General features: G+C 48.5%; 1 protein-coding gene across 1 annotated transcript; it reads left to right on the forward strand.

The window, feature by feature from the left end:
* Positions 1-2,963: 2,963 nt before the first annotated feature.
* On the forward strand, positions 2,964-8,864 carry LOC125444550 (zinc finger protein 436-like). The gene is made up of 4 exons (XM_048517031.1): positions 2,964-3,134; positions 4,752-4,846; positions 6,776-6,898; positions 7,546-8,864. The coding sequence occupies exons 2-4, from the start codon at positions 4,759-4,761 to the stop codon at positions 8,463-8,465; spliced, it is 1,131 nt and encodes a 376-aa protein (XP_048372988.1). The 5' UTR covers positions 2,964-3,134; positions 4,752-4,758; the 3' UTR covers positions 8,466-8,864.
* Positions 8,865-14,270: the final 5,406 nt, after the last annotated feature.

Raw genomic sequence — 14,270 nt, forward strand, 5'->3', positions numbered from 1 at the left:
CTGGTTTCAGGTGCGGTTACGGCACGGAAATGGCGCCGATCGCCCTGGCAGACAACCTTTATTAGGACAGAGACAGGGGGAAGTACTACCCTATTGAGTCTCCTTTCTCTCAGCGCAGTGGTTCTCAACCTTCCTAATTCTTCGACCCTTTAATACAGTTCCTCGGGTTGGGGTGACCCCCAACCATAAAATTATTTCCGTTCCAACTTCATAACTGTAATTTTGCTACTGTTATGAACCGTAATGTAAATATCTGATATGCAGGATGTCTTTTCATTGTGACAAATGAACATGGATCCAAGATGGCGACACTGGGGAAAGACAAATGAACATTATTAAAGCATAGTGATTAATCACAAAAACAATTTGTAATTATATATTGCGAAATATTTATTTCGAATTACAAACAAATGAAATGTTGTCTTGAAGCATGGCGTATCATATGTGTTTTCTGATGGCCTTAGGCGACCCCTGTGAAAGGGTTGTTCGACCCCCAAAGGGGTTGCGACCCACAGGTTGAGAACCACTGTCTCAGCGGCTTTTGAAACCATAGACCACGATATTTTGCTGGACCAGCTCCAGGGAATGGGGTTGGGAGCACTCTGTTGCGGTGGTTCTCCTATCTCTGGGGTCAGTTCCAGAAGACAGTGTTGGGGGACTTGTGCTTGCAGTCCTGGGAGCTCCCCTGTGGGGGTTCCCCAGGGCTTGGTCCAGTCTCCTATGCTGTTCAGCATCTATGAAGCAACTGGGCAGTGGCGTATCTATGGGAGGAATGGGGGGTCATTTGATACCTGGGTCACGACAGGGCTGCAGGTGGACTCTATGGTTTTATACTCCATTGAAGTCCCTTCCCTCCCCAAATCCAGCACTCTTCACTCCACTGTCAGGAGTGCTTTGATTGTGTGTTCCTGCATTGCAGGGGGTTGGACTTGATGGCCCTTGGGGTATCTTCCAACTCTATGATTCTAAAATATCCACTTATTTCCCAACTTGGAGCAGGCAATGCTAGCGGGAATGTTAAAGCAGATATTGGATATGCACATCCCAAAAGGAAATGTATGCAAGGTATTTTTAACCTCCTAACAATGGTTATCTTGAGACAGGAAGTGTGAGTCTGATGGTGTTAGGCTCAAAGTAGGGTCCCCTCTTAACAACGCTGAACAGAGTTGTGTGGTCTCTATGGACAGAGAGTCCAATTGCAGGATAATGGTTCCCACTTAACGTTAGGAATCACCTGGGAATACTTGACTGTAATGCACCCTTCTATCATTAGCATCTGATACTTCAAAAACCACTTCAGAAATTCAATTGACAAATGACAAGACTCCACAAAATTAAGAGAAGGCACCTGCCTGATAACTGTGCGATGCGGAGAGTGGAAACAGCTACATTTAACGGAGCTAAAAATCCACACAATTAATAAGTTCAGGGAATGCAGGGAAAACGGGATACTTTCAGACTCGTGACACAGCGCTCTCCTGTTAGTGGTGAAGGTCTGAAGTGGAATGGCCGTGAATATTTGTGAATATTCTAAGTTCTCAGGGAATGAAGTCCTCAGAATGTTTATTGTCTAGCTTTTAAGAGGGAAAGGGAGGTTGTCAGTTTCATGAAGCCCTAGCCCTGAGACAAGTGGCCGTAGATTTGTGGGACAGGCTAAAAACTGGAATGGAGACCTTGGATCTAGGGAGGTTAGTAAACTGGAGAATATACAGAAATGGGAGAAAGGATATAAAGAAATGGGTGGAAACCAAGAATCCAAGGAAACGATACCAAATTCCCTGTTGCGCATAGGATGTAGTCAGTGGTGGGATCCAAAAATTTTAGCAACAGGTTCCCATGGTGATGGGATTCAAACTGTGGCGTAGCGCCAATGGGGCTGGGCGGGGCATGACGGGGGCATGGCCGGGCATTCCTGGGCGGAGCTGTGGCAAGGACGCTTGGCAACCCTTCTCGCACATGTACCGTCCCTTGGTGAGCTGGAAGCTGAATCGCACGCGCAGAGAGGCGCAGGCTGCCACGCACAACGGTGCACCTCCTGCTAGACTGCTTCAAGTTCTGCGCGCTACTGCTGAGAGGAGGGGCGTAACTAAGGCAAAAATCATGTGGCAAAATCACCAATTAGTAACCCCCTCTCGGCACACGCAAATAATTAGTAACCTACTCTCGGGAACCTGTGAGAACCTGCTGGATCCCATCTCTGGATGTAGTGTGTTAAGGTGGGCACACATAATGTTCATGTGTACATTCATGTAAAAAAATTAGAGTGTGTGCAACATTTCCACATTGTGTTCACCATAGCTTCTGAAGGCCCTTGTTCATTTCGGCTCAGACACAAATGCTTTTTTCAATGTAGTCAGTTCACATATTCAAGGGCTGGATTCCAAGTCCCTGGACAACTGCAAGAAGGGGATCGTGAATGGCGCACCGCAGATCTCACCTCACGGACGGAAGCTCGCCTGGCCTCCGATCGACCCATTCCGCACAACCAAAATGGAACATTTTGAGGCAGGAAATAAAACGCTTTCTCATCCTCTCCAAGGTCGTGCGTTTTTGGCGAGCCAGGTCCCACATTCCAACATGCAAGTCTGATAACCTTGCAGATTTGACCTAAAAACGACTGAATGTTAGAAAAGTTCCAATTAAATAAGTGCACTATGTAGCAGAAACCTTGATGCAGAAGCTGGTGTGTGTGTGTGTGTGTGTGTGTGTGTGTGTGTGTGTGTGTGTGTGTGTGTGTGTGTGTGTGTAAAACACTTTTTTGGTTTCTTAGCAATGCAGGCACCCTTGAACAACGTGCAGATTGTGATGATCAGTATGACTACAAGTCTTTCAAACATGCACGACCACTCCGCCCGGCCAGGTGTTAAAGTCATAGAGCCCCGCTTCCCTTTGACGCCTAGAGAGACTGCATCCCCCTGCAGCAAGGGGGATCTGAATTGTGCGGGGAACTTCCGGTTGGCGCACAAGGCACGGGGATATGCATGCCTGTGTGTATTTCTTGCTGCCACCAGCTGGGGGTGGAGAAAGGGGCCGGGCCCCGGAGATCACGTCCCCCCCTGCCCCCTCCTCCAAGAAGAAGGGGGCAGGTGCCTAAGAGGAGTTGCATTTTCCACCAAGCCCAAGGAGGGCATTGGGTGAGTGCATGCAAAAAAGCAATCTCCAGGCAACATGGAATAAGGCTCTGGTTTTGGATTGGGGGAATGGCGGGGCGGGGAGCCCGGTGGGGTAAAGGTGGGTCCGTTGCAGCCTTGTAGGAGTCTGAGACTTAGTGCCCCCCTGCTAACACAACCAGCTTTGTGCTATCAATGAGAAAATCAGCCCCTCAGATCTGGTGCCACTTTGGAAGGGGGAAATACGTGTTCCCTTCCCACCCTCCAAAATCTCCCTTCAATAGGATGCTGGACCCACCCACCCCACTCCCCGCCCACGTCTGTGCCAGTTATTCAGGACTAAAATTTCCCAAGGTTGGCATCGTAGGGCACAGCAGTACCCCTCTCTCTGCTCCTCCTGCAGTCGCCTGGCCAAGCCCGTGTTCAGTCTTCCCCCCCCCCCCCCCGGACTTAGTGCCCCGCACCTAACTGGCACAACCAGCTATCAATGAGAAAATCAGCCCCTCAGATCTGGTGCCACTTTGGAAGGGGGAAATACGTGTTCCCTTCCCACCCTCCAAAATCTCCCTTCAATAGGATGCTGGACCCACCCACCCCACTCCCCGCCCACGTCTGTGCCAGTTATTCAGGACTAAAATTTCCCAAGGTTGGCATCGTAGGGCACAGCAGTACCCCTCTCTCTGCTCCTCCTGCAGTCGCCTGGCCAAGCCCGTGTTCAGTCTTCTTCCTATCCCCCCCCCCCCCCCCCTAGTTTCTGCCCTCTGCTTTCTTCTCTGCCTGAAGATTTCTCAGGGCTGGTGCAGATTAAGTCCCCCCCCCCCCCCACTGGGATGCAGGGACCCGTTCTAACATTTGAAAGACAGATGGAGTCAAAGTCAGATCTTTCCTTTCGTTGGGAGACAAGAAAACTGGAGTATCCAGAACTGGAGCTCCTTTGAGCCTGAAACTAATGGCCCAACTCACCTGCCCCACGTGTCTTATTCGGAGGCATGCTGCCTGTGACCGCGGAGGTGCTGTTTTAGCCAGAGGTGCCAAGGATGGAACTCAGGGACTTCTGAGCTCTTCCACTGAGCCACGCCGCTTCCCCATCATTGATGCATCCACTCGAATCGATTGTACAGTGTTATGGAACCTGCTCCCCACCCCTGTTACAAGCTTCCAAGTGGTGTAGTGGTTAAGATTGCAGGTGCACTCTAATCTGGATTTGATTCCCCGCTCTGCCACTTGAGCTGTGGAGGCTTATCTGGTGAACCAGATTGGCTTGTGGGCTTGTGCGCTCCAACACATGCCAGCTGGGTGACCTTGGGCGAGTCACAGTTCTTGGGAGCTCTCTCAGCCCCACCCACCTCACAGGGTGTTTGTTGTGGGGCGGGGGGAGGGAAAGGAGATTGTAAGCCCCTTTGAGTCTCCTTACAGGAGAGAAAGGGGGAGGGTATAAATCGAAACTCCTCCTCCTCCTCCTCCTCCTCCTCCTCTTCTTCTTCTTCTTCTTCTTCTTATTATTATTATTATTATTATTATTATTATTTGGGTTGCATGTGTGCAATTTAGTTTGTGTTGAGAATCAGTGAAGCATTAAGTGGCGTTGAACTGGAGTGAGCAGTGACAGTCTTGTGTTGTTTAAATCCCATCCCATTACAGGGCTGTGATGGAGGAATGGGGTGTCCTGCAGGAACGGCGGAAAGAGCTCTACAGGGACATAATGCAGGAGAATTATGGAGACGTCCTGTCATTGGGTAAGGTTTCAAAGCGCCTTCGGACACTCGACGTTCTGCGCTGGCCTTTCCAGTCAAGCCGGTGCCCCGTCTTGGTTTAAATTAACATTGCTTGTTTTATTTATTTCATTTATTTAAAACTTTTATTAGCCACCATTCTTCCAGATGGAGGCGAAGCCGGCTTATGTTATAGAAACCATAAAATGCATAAAAAGCCATCATTTAGAACTGCTAGTAAATTAATCTACAGGTGGTCTTAAATAAAACCACCTTCAACTGCTTCTAGCACAGTGATTAGGGAGCTTTTCAGTAATAATTTCTTTTTATATTTTGCCTGATGATCATCGTATCTAACAGTGAAATGATCAGCTCTGTGTTGCTTATCGAAGCAGCAAAACCAGGTCACAGGTTTTACAGTGGCTGATATATTTCAGTATTCATTCATTCATTCATTCATTCATTCATTCATTCATTCATTCATTCATTAGGTTTATATACCGCCCTCCCCCGGAGGGCTCAGGGCGGTTCACAACAGAAATATAAACATTAAACCATAATAATTCTGTACCTATGGTACTGGTCCTTAATTTAAAAGCAGCGCTCAAATTATAACCTTTCCATTATAAATACAATAAAATACAGATAAAAATACAGATGGCGTCCCGTAATTTAAAATTCCCCTAAAGGAGGGACAGCAGGGGTCTCGATGTTTAAAGGGGTGCACACATCAGCACCTGGCTTCCCCAAAAGCCCGGCGGAACAGCTCAGTCTTGCAGGCCCTGCGGAACTCCTTAAGGTCCCGCAGGGCCCGGACAGCTGGAGGAAGAGCGTTGCACCAGGCTGGAGCCAGGGCTGTAAAAGCCCTGGCCCGGGTGGAAGCCAGCCGCATCATGGAGGGGCCAGGGACCTCCAGCAAATTGGCCTCTGCTGAGCGCAGGGGCCGAGTTGGCACATATGGGGCCACACGGTCCCGTTAGCAAAAGTATCAAGCTTAATGTCAGTATTCTACTGTGGTGGTGATGGTGGTGGTTCCAAATCCAGTTAATGCAGTGAAAGATTTGGGTGTTATTTCACAGGTCTCTTGAGTGTATTGATGGCCTATGTACCATCTGTTTATTTTTGAAAATCTGCCGGTCCCCTTCCGGGGCTAGGACCGGACACCATCCACCAAATTACGGGTGGGTCGTATTGTTGCTACCGATTTTATTGCCTTTTATCGATTTTATTGGGGTTATTCGATTTGTTCTTTCCTTGTATTTGTAACTCCTTGTTTTTGTCTGGCTTGTACACCTCTCTGAGCCCTTCAGGGGTAGAGCGGTCTATCAAATAAATAAATAAGCGGTCTATCAAATAAATGATTGACTGATTGATTGATTGATTGAATGGCCAATTCTTTAAAAGAAATCTGTTTCCCCCGCCCCCTGAAAATGGTACTATAAAAAGTGGAAAGTAGAAAACAAGTCTTTGAAAACAAACTTAAGGTTCTATTTATTTTTATTTCTTTATTTATTGGATTTACAAGCCGCCTCACCCCCGAAGGGCTCGAGGCGGCTCACAATATGGCTGTTCTCTAAGACAGCAAATCAATCCAAAAATATAACTTAAAACCCATTAAAAACTTAAGCAGCAGTTATGAGAATAACTACAGATTGAAACAACAAAAGTTGCTAAAAACAGGCGCCCGATCTAAAGGCCAATAGAGGGAGGGGGTAGGTAGGACCCAAGATGGAATCAGGGCCCAACCAAGATGGAAAGCAGGCAGCCTCAGTCTCAGTGGAGGGCGGTAAAACCGCGGTTAGCCCCCCCAAAGGCCCGGTGGAATAGCTCTAGAACGGGACAGTGGTCCATCCATTCCTGTATCCCATCTGGGACACATCAGATGCTAAGAGATGTTTTTAGAGCACAGGATGGGATTTCAGCGTCAGAAATTTGTTTTGCGCTTACAAGCAGGGTTCCCCATCGTTAAGCCCAACATGATCTCCTGGATGGAGCAGAGGGAAGAACCACTAGACCCGAACCAGGACCTGGACCCAGGCTCGGAAGAAAGAACGAGCACCAGAGATGCCCATACAGGTGAGTGAACAGTCAAATAATCTCACAGAAGGAGGCGGCCGGCTGATCCCAAAACTGTGCTGCGAGCATCCTCCGTTCTGTTTTGTATCTGACACTGTCGACAGGATTTCTGCAGCCCTTGTGACATACCCTCTGCCCACAAGTACCCTGAGGGCGGTTCGACCGTGGAATTCACTGCCTCGGAGAGGGTTGGAGAGGGAGCAGCAGTGGCATAGGAGGTTAAGAGCTCATGTATCTAATCTGGAGGAACCGGGTTTGATTCCCAGCTCTGCCGCCTGAGCTGTGGAGGCTTATCTGGGGAATTCAGATTAGCCTGGGCACTCCCACACACGCCAGCTGGGAGACCTTGAACCTTGGGCTTGACCTTCTTCTTCTTCCTCTTCTTCCTCTTCTTCTTCTTCTTCCTCCTCCTCTTCCTCCTCTTCCTCTTTCTCCTCCTCTTCCTCCTCCTCCTCCTCCTCCTCCTCCTTCTTCTTCTTCTTCTTGTTTGGAGGTTTTTAATTAGAGGCTGGATGAACATATGTTGGGAGTGCTGTGATTGTGTGTCCCTGCATTGCAGGGGGTTGGACTGGATGGCCCTAATGGTCTCTTCCAACTCTATGATTCTAATCATTGAATTTTAATTTCTGTATTTCTTCCCCTTCTAGCAGATGAGGCAACCTCCAGTGAGAATGAAGAATGGGAAGAGGAAGAAGAGGAGGAGGAGGAAGTCCACAGTGCACCCGAAGGACCTGATGCAGAGGATACCTCAGTGGTTGCCCCTCCTGTCCTAGACTGGGAAGAGGCCTGTAAGGTCCTGCACGGGAGTGGGGGCTCTGTCGGTGGTGGTATCCCCAGCGCCAAAGCACGAGGGGAAAAACCTTCCCGAGGGAGGCATCCCAGGGGCCGTCACCTGGGCTACTGCCGAATGGGAGCCAGTCCCCCCAGATTCTTTGACTGTCCGGACTGCGGGAAGCGGTTCACGTTGAGCTCGCACCTCATACGGCACCAGCGGGTCCACACGGGGGAGAGACCGTTCGGGTGCCAGTCATGCACCAAGAGCTTCTCCCAGCGGTCGGACCTGGTGCGTCACGAGCGCACGCACACGGGGGTCAAGCTTTACCGCTGCACCGAATGCGAGAAGTCCTTCTCGGAGAGCTCCCACCTCATCCGCCACCAGATCATCCACTCGGGCGAGAAGCCCTTCAAGTGCAACGTGTGCGGCAAGCGGTATGGAGACAGTTCTTACCTGACCGTGCACCAGCGGGCCCACACGGGGGCCCGCCCATACCACTGCGCTCGCTGCGGCAAGAGTTTTGGCCGGTCCTCCACTCTCATTCGCCACCAGCGTGTCCACGGCGACCCCGCCCCCGCCCCGGGAGATAAGCCACGCCCACGGGGCATCTGGACAGCATTTGCCCGCCTACCGAGTGACAAAGATGGGGTCTCGGAACAAATTCTGTCCCCTCAGAGACCGCCAATGCCCCCTAGCCCATCCCTTACGTCCTCCATACTGCCGCTGCCACCAACATCTCACATTGACCCACGTTCCATGAGGATTATGGGGTGGCAGTGGGGGATGCAATAAAAGGCGGTTGGGGGAAGAAGCAATATTGTTTATGGTAACCGCTTGCCGGGAAGGGATTGGCCGGTCCATGGGATTTGGTTGCCAAGGAAGCAACTGGTTCTTAAGAAGAAGAACTAGTGATGAGTGATCGGTTACTAGGTAGGGGAGTGGTTACCAAGGCGATCAAAGAACTCATGTTTTTATAATTTAGAGTTTTATCGATCGCCAGACGGAATGGGCAGGAGCCTTTGATGCTTACAGGATGAGCTGTGCGGTTAAGCTAACCTTATCTATCCGTAATAACATCAGCAAGAAGCCGATGGGCTTTTTCTAGGGCTCGCTTCGATGCCTTCCCATCAGCTAATCTGATGGGACGATTCCAAAACATTCCAAGGCACAGGAGAACCTGTGTGTGCGGCTCAGGGGAAGTAGACTCAATGTCACATATCTTACTGCATTGCAAGTTACATGAAGGTGAAAGGAAGCTGTTGATCCAACCATTGTTAACTCGTCATGTATATCCATTCATAGATAACTTCCGGATCACAATTCTGTAAAGGAATATTATTAGAAGATCGTGTTTCACACGCCATCTCACAGAGAGGAGCAGCTAAATTTTTCACATACTAATGGTACACAACAATACATTAGTTCCTTATTAAAACAAAGAGCCGCACTGTGTGAGGAGGACTGTAATAATGCCTGAAGCTAATGTTATTTATTAATAGATTTTATAATGGATTTTAATTTATATTATATTTTTGTATAAGTGGAGTGCTATGTATTCACATGTACTCTGATTTTAAACTATTGGCTGGCCAAAAGGCCGTAATAATAAATATCTATCTATCTAGCTAACCCTTTTGGCTCGCGGTGCTAATTCCGTTTTAGGGCTGGAAAGATACCGGAGACTGAGGCGGCTAGGGCATGCGCCGGTAACCATGGCAACAGAGCAGGGTTGTTGGGCTACCGTGGGAACTTAGTTGCCAAGGAGAGCGGTGTATTGGTTACCTAGGTGATTTGCGGAATAATCATTTGGTTTCTCAGGCTGCAAAAGAGAGGAAACCGATGTTTGGTAGAGGAGCCGCTGATGAGCTGGGTTAGCGTGGTCATCCGTTCTTTTAAAAAACAGGCAGAGATTACTGAACTATTTGTTTAAGACTACTTGTTGTTACGGGAGGGAACATGAACTTGGCATCTAGGTGGCAGCGAAGGCTTCGCGCGCCCTCCAGATGTTATGGACTACAGTTCCCATCATCCCCTGTAGTCCATAACATCTGGAGGGACGCGAGTTTGACACCTATGCTTTAAATCAAACTATGGCCCTCCAGATGTTCATGGACTACAATTCCCATCAACCCCTGCCAGCATGGCCAAGTGGTAGGGCTCATGGGAATTGTAGTCTATGAACATCTGGAGGGCCATCGTTTGAAGACTCCTGCTTTAAATAATTAGATTGTCAGATGAGGATGATAAAAATGGGTGTTGTGACCGGTGTCCCTCGGGACTGAAGAACAGGTGGTTGGATTAATGTCTATTAGAGAGAGGTGTTAAGAGACTGACAAAATCTTTTTCCTCAAGGAACACAAAATACAAGCCTAGGTGATGAACGGGGGAGAGGGCACTGGATCTGCCCTTTGGCTTTTGCACTGGGAGTGAGAGGAACAGCAGAAGATATTCCCTCAGGGGAATATCTTCTCAAGGGAGTGGTTGTTTGAGGCTCAGCTAGATGAGACACTTCCGCCATTTTAGCGACGAAGTTCCCTCTGTTTGCACATGCCACGGGGCCCCAATCCTGAGGGCACGAGGGGAAGGCAAGCGAACCATCTTCACAGACATGTCCCTGTGCTGGATTGGGTTCTTACTTTTGGAAAATGTGGACATTTGGGTGGCAAAAGGACACCTCCCCTATGGAAAGCCGCCATCTTGTGGAAGGGGCACACGTCATTCATTGGGGCTGGATCCCCAAATGGCAACTCGGTAACCATTTTTTCATTGACTTGCTTCATGTCTGTTTCCTGAGGTTTGGAGATGACCTGCCATTTTACAAGATGATGACAAATGTATTTATTGATTCTTCTGGCCTTTCTCGTTCCTGGATTTGTCTCTTACTGAATTTGGAATCCAAATCCGTTACAGGCAGGGTCCTTTTATTAAACAGAGGATTACGATATGAAGAGGGTATCTGCAAAATTAAAAAAAAAAAGACCCTGAGGTACCACGGAAGTATCTATTATTAAAAATAATAAACGATATATTTTTACACAAATGCCACTGAAGACCCTTCATCAAACAATCTTCATTTCTGAGTTTTCATGTCAGCCTCAACAGTAATTTTACTATCTCTGGCCTATAGTAGACAGTAATTTTACTATCTCTGGCCTATAGTAGACAGTAATTTTACTATCTCTGGTCTATAGTAGACGGGAAGTTGAAATTCAGTGGGGAGGTGCCATGTAAGACACCCCTGGTTTTAGAAATTCATGACAATGCGGCTGTTTATGGGCAAAGGTTGAAATTCTGACCTCAAATTGGGTTGGATTCGGCCAGCTCTTTTTCCTCAATCTCGGCCAGTTCTCACTATAGCTTGTGGTTTCCAACTTCCAGATGGTGGAGGGAGATATCCCAGAATCACAAGTGATCTTCAAGCAACACAGATTAGTCCGCTGGAGAAAATGGCAGCTGGGGGGGGGGAGGGGGTAGACTGTATGGAATCATATCCTCCCTGTATGGAATCATCCCCCCCCCCCCCCCCGCCCTTCGCGAAATTCTGATTTCTCTAGCCCCGTGGTGGCGAACCTTCGGCACGCCAGATGTTATTTATTTTTATTTATTTATTAATTAGATTTTTATACCGCCCTATCCCTGAGGGGCTCCGGGCGGTGTACAACGATAAACATAATATCACATAAAATGGCTAAATCTTTAAAAGCAGCGATCAAACAGTAAAAGCTAAATCTCATAAATAAAATACAAAAATACTAGCACAAATATAAATGGCGTCCAGCAGCTCCATGTTCAAAATCCTCTGCCAATTGGCCATGCTGGCAGGGGCTGATGGGAATTGTAGTCCATAACATCTGGAGTGCCAAAGGTTCGCCACCACTGCTCTAGCCTCTACCCCCAAATGCCCGGAATTTCCCAATCCAGAGCTGGCAATCCTATTATAGCTCCCTTCCTACATAGCATCTATCCACAGGGTCCCACGATCCATTCTTTCTCTGGTGGAAATGCTGGTTGGAAGCAACCCCTTATACTCTGTAATAACAGGTAGTGCTCCAGTAGAAGAGAAAACATATAAAACTCAAAATGGATCGCTTTGGAAGGGGCGCCATGTTGTATTTTTCCCAGGCAAGCCAGGTGGGAATTTATTTAATGCAATGTCCGTGGAAGAAAACCCACAATCTGATTGTCTGTAGGAGGAATACTTTGGAAGAGTCCCCGGTTTACAGGCACTCAGGTTGATTCATAGCTGGAAGGCACTGAGAGCCTTAAGTGGTGGGGGAGCCATAAGTGGTTGGGGCCACCAGGGGGCAGCACTGAGCCGCAAAAAGGAAAAGGAACTCAAATCAAAAAACAAATCTCTTCCCTGGAAAGCCAAAGGAATCCTCCCTGCTCTGCTTCAAATGGCTACACTATATGCACAAGGCAGCTGGGCTCTCTGAGAACACAAACAACCAGACATCGCCGGTTCAAATCTCATTTCAGCCCCAAACCCCCAAGGAGGCCCGTGAGAAGATAATTTTGGCCGACCTCGCAGGGCTGTTGTAAAAGCAAGCTGATGCAACTTTTGAATAATCTAAAAGGGCTGTGTATAAACGTGGAGCTGGATTATCTTTCCCGTCTGACTCCCACCCGCAACTGTTGGTCGCCGCCGTTGTCATGAATACTTCAAGCTAGCCCTTTGCCTTATCAATCACAGCCATCCCGTGCCTCAGTACAACAACCCTGCAAGGTGGGCCAGTGTTATGACTCCCCAGTACAGCAGTTTGAGTCCCTGCTCAGGTTCAATCCTTAGAGCTTCAGGAATTTGCCAACCCAGAATTGGCAACAGTCCTGCACATTTATCTATTTACTTATTTAATTCGATTTGTGCGCTGCCTTCCCCACACGGGCTCAGAGCGGCTCACAGGAATGAATAACGAATACATTTGATTAAAACACTCAAAAACAGTTTAAAACAGTTATAATAGTTAAATCCAATCTAGTTAAAACAATTTAAAACAGTTGTAGTAGTTAAAATCTGATCTAATCCAGTTTAAATCAGAGGTGGGATCCAGCAGGTTCTCACAGGTTCCCGAGAGTAGGTTATTAATTATTTGCGTGTGCCGAGAGGGGGTGACTAATGGGTGATTTTGCCACGTGATTTTTGCCTTAGTTACGCCCCTCCTCTCAGCAGTAGCGCGCATAACTTGAAGCAGTCTAGCAGGAGGTGCACCGTGCGTGGCAGCCTGCACCTGCGTGCATTCGTTTCCCGCCCAAGAACCGGCGCAGCGGTTGCGTCCTTGCCACAGCCCCGCCCAGGAATGCCCCGCCCCCGGAATGCCCGGCCACGCCCCCATCGTGCCCCACCCAGCCCCGTTGGCGCTACGCCACAGTTTGAATCCCACCACCATGGGAACCTGTTACTAAAAGTTTTGGATCCCACCACTGTTAAATACATTTGAATTAAAATCAACAAAAAGCTTACATTTCAAATGGGAGTTAAAATAAGGCTGTCATTGAAAGCAATAGGGATTTAAGGTTTTGGGCCGGCAACAAATTCCGTAAAGTTTTCGGGCCTCAACCAAAAGCATTGTTGTGGTTAGCTTTAACTTCATGGTCGAATGCCCCAGCTTCCGGGCACTGTGAGCTTTAACAAGCCAAGGCTGGTCTAGACACAGAGCTGGTATTAACGGTTGCACAGAAGGGGGAAAAAATGTCGTGTCGCACTGAGACTTAATTGGATATTATTGAGCAGGTAATATTCTTAACCTCCATGTCATGAAAAGGTTCAACAGCCATTTCCCACACATTAAAAAGGTAAAAGTAAAGTCCCCTGTTCATTACTGGCCCCATGGGGTGATGTCATAACACAATGTTTACGGGGTGGTTTGCTATGGTCTTCCCTAGTCATCTACACTTTACCCCCAGCAAAGGGTACTCATTTTACCAACTTCGGAAGGATGATGATGAAGAAGAAGAGTTTGGATTTATGCCCCACCTTTCTCTCCTGTAGGGAGACTCAAGGCGGCTTACAAGCTCCTTTCCCTTCCTCTCCCCACAACAGACACCTTGCGAGGTAGGTGGGGCGGAGAGAGTCACCCAGCAGGAATGTAAGAGTGCGGAAACACGTCTGGTTCACCAGATAAGCCTCCGCCACTCAGGTGGAGGAGTGGGGAATCAAGAGCCCAGTTCTCCAGAGCATAATCCACCTGCTCTTTACACGACAGCCGTGTAAAGGAGCAGTCGTGTAAAGGAGCAGCAGTGAAGCGTAGGGGAGGGTTGGGGCGAAGAGCTAGAGTGCTTATCTAATCTCTGGAGGAACCGGGTTTGATTCCCAGCTCTGCCGCCTGAGCTGTGGAGGCTTATCTGGGGAATTCAGATTAGCCTGTGCACTCCCAACACACACCAGCTGGGTGACCTTGGGCTAGTCACAGCTTCTCAGAGCTCTCTCAGCCCCACCTACCCCACAGGGTGTTTGTTGTGAGGGGGGAAGGGCAAGGAGATTGTAAGCCCCTTTGAGTCTCCTTACAGGAGAGAAAGGGGGGATATAAATCCAAACTCTTCTTCTTCTTCTTCTACACTTTGCTGGAGAGAAGGCTGAGCCAACTTTGAGCCTGCGAC

This window comes from Sphaerodactylus townsendi, linkage group LG15, assembly GCF_021028975.2.
Source record: "Sphaerodactylus townsendi isolate TG3544 linkage group LG15, MPM_Stown_v2.3, whole genome shotgun sequence".
Classification (NCBI taxonomy): Eukaryota; Metazoa; Chordata; class Lepidosauria; order Squamata; family Sphaerodactylidae; genus Sphaerodactylus; species Sphaerodactylus townsendi.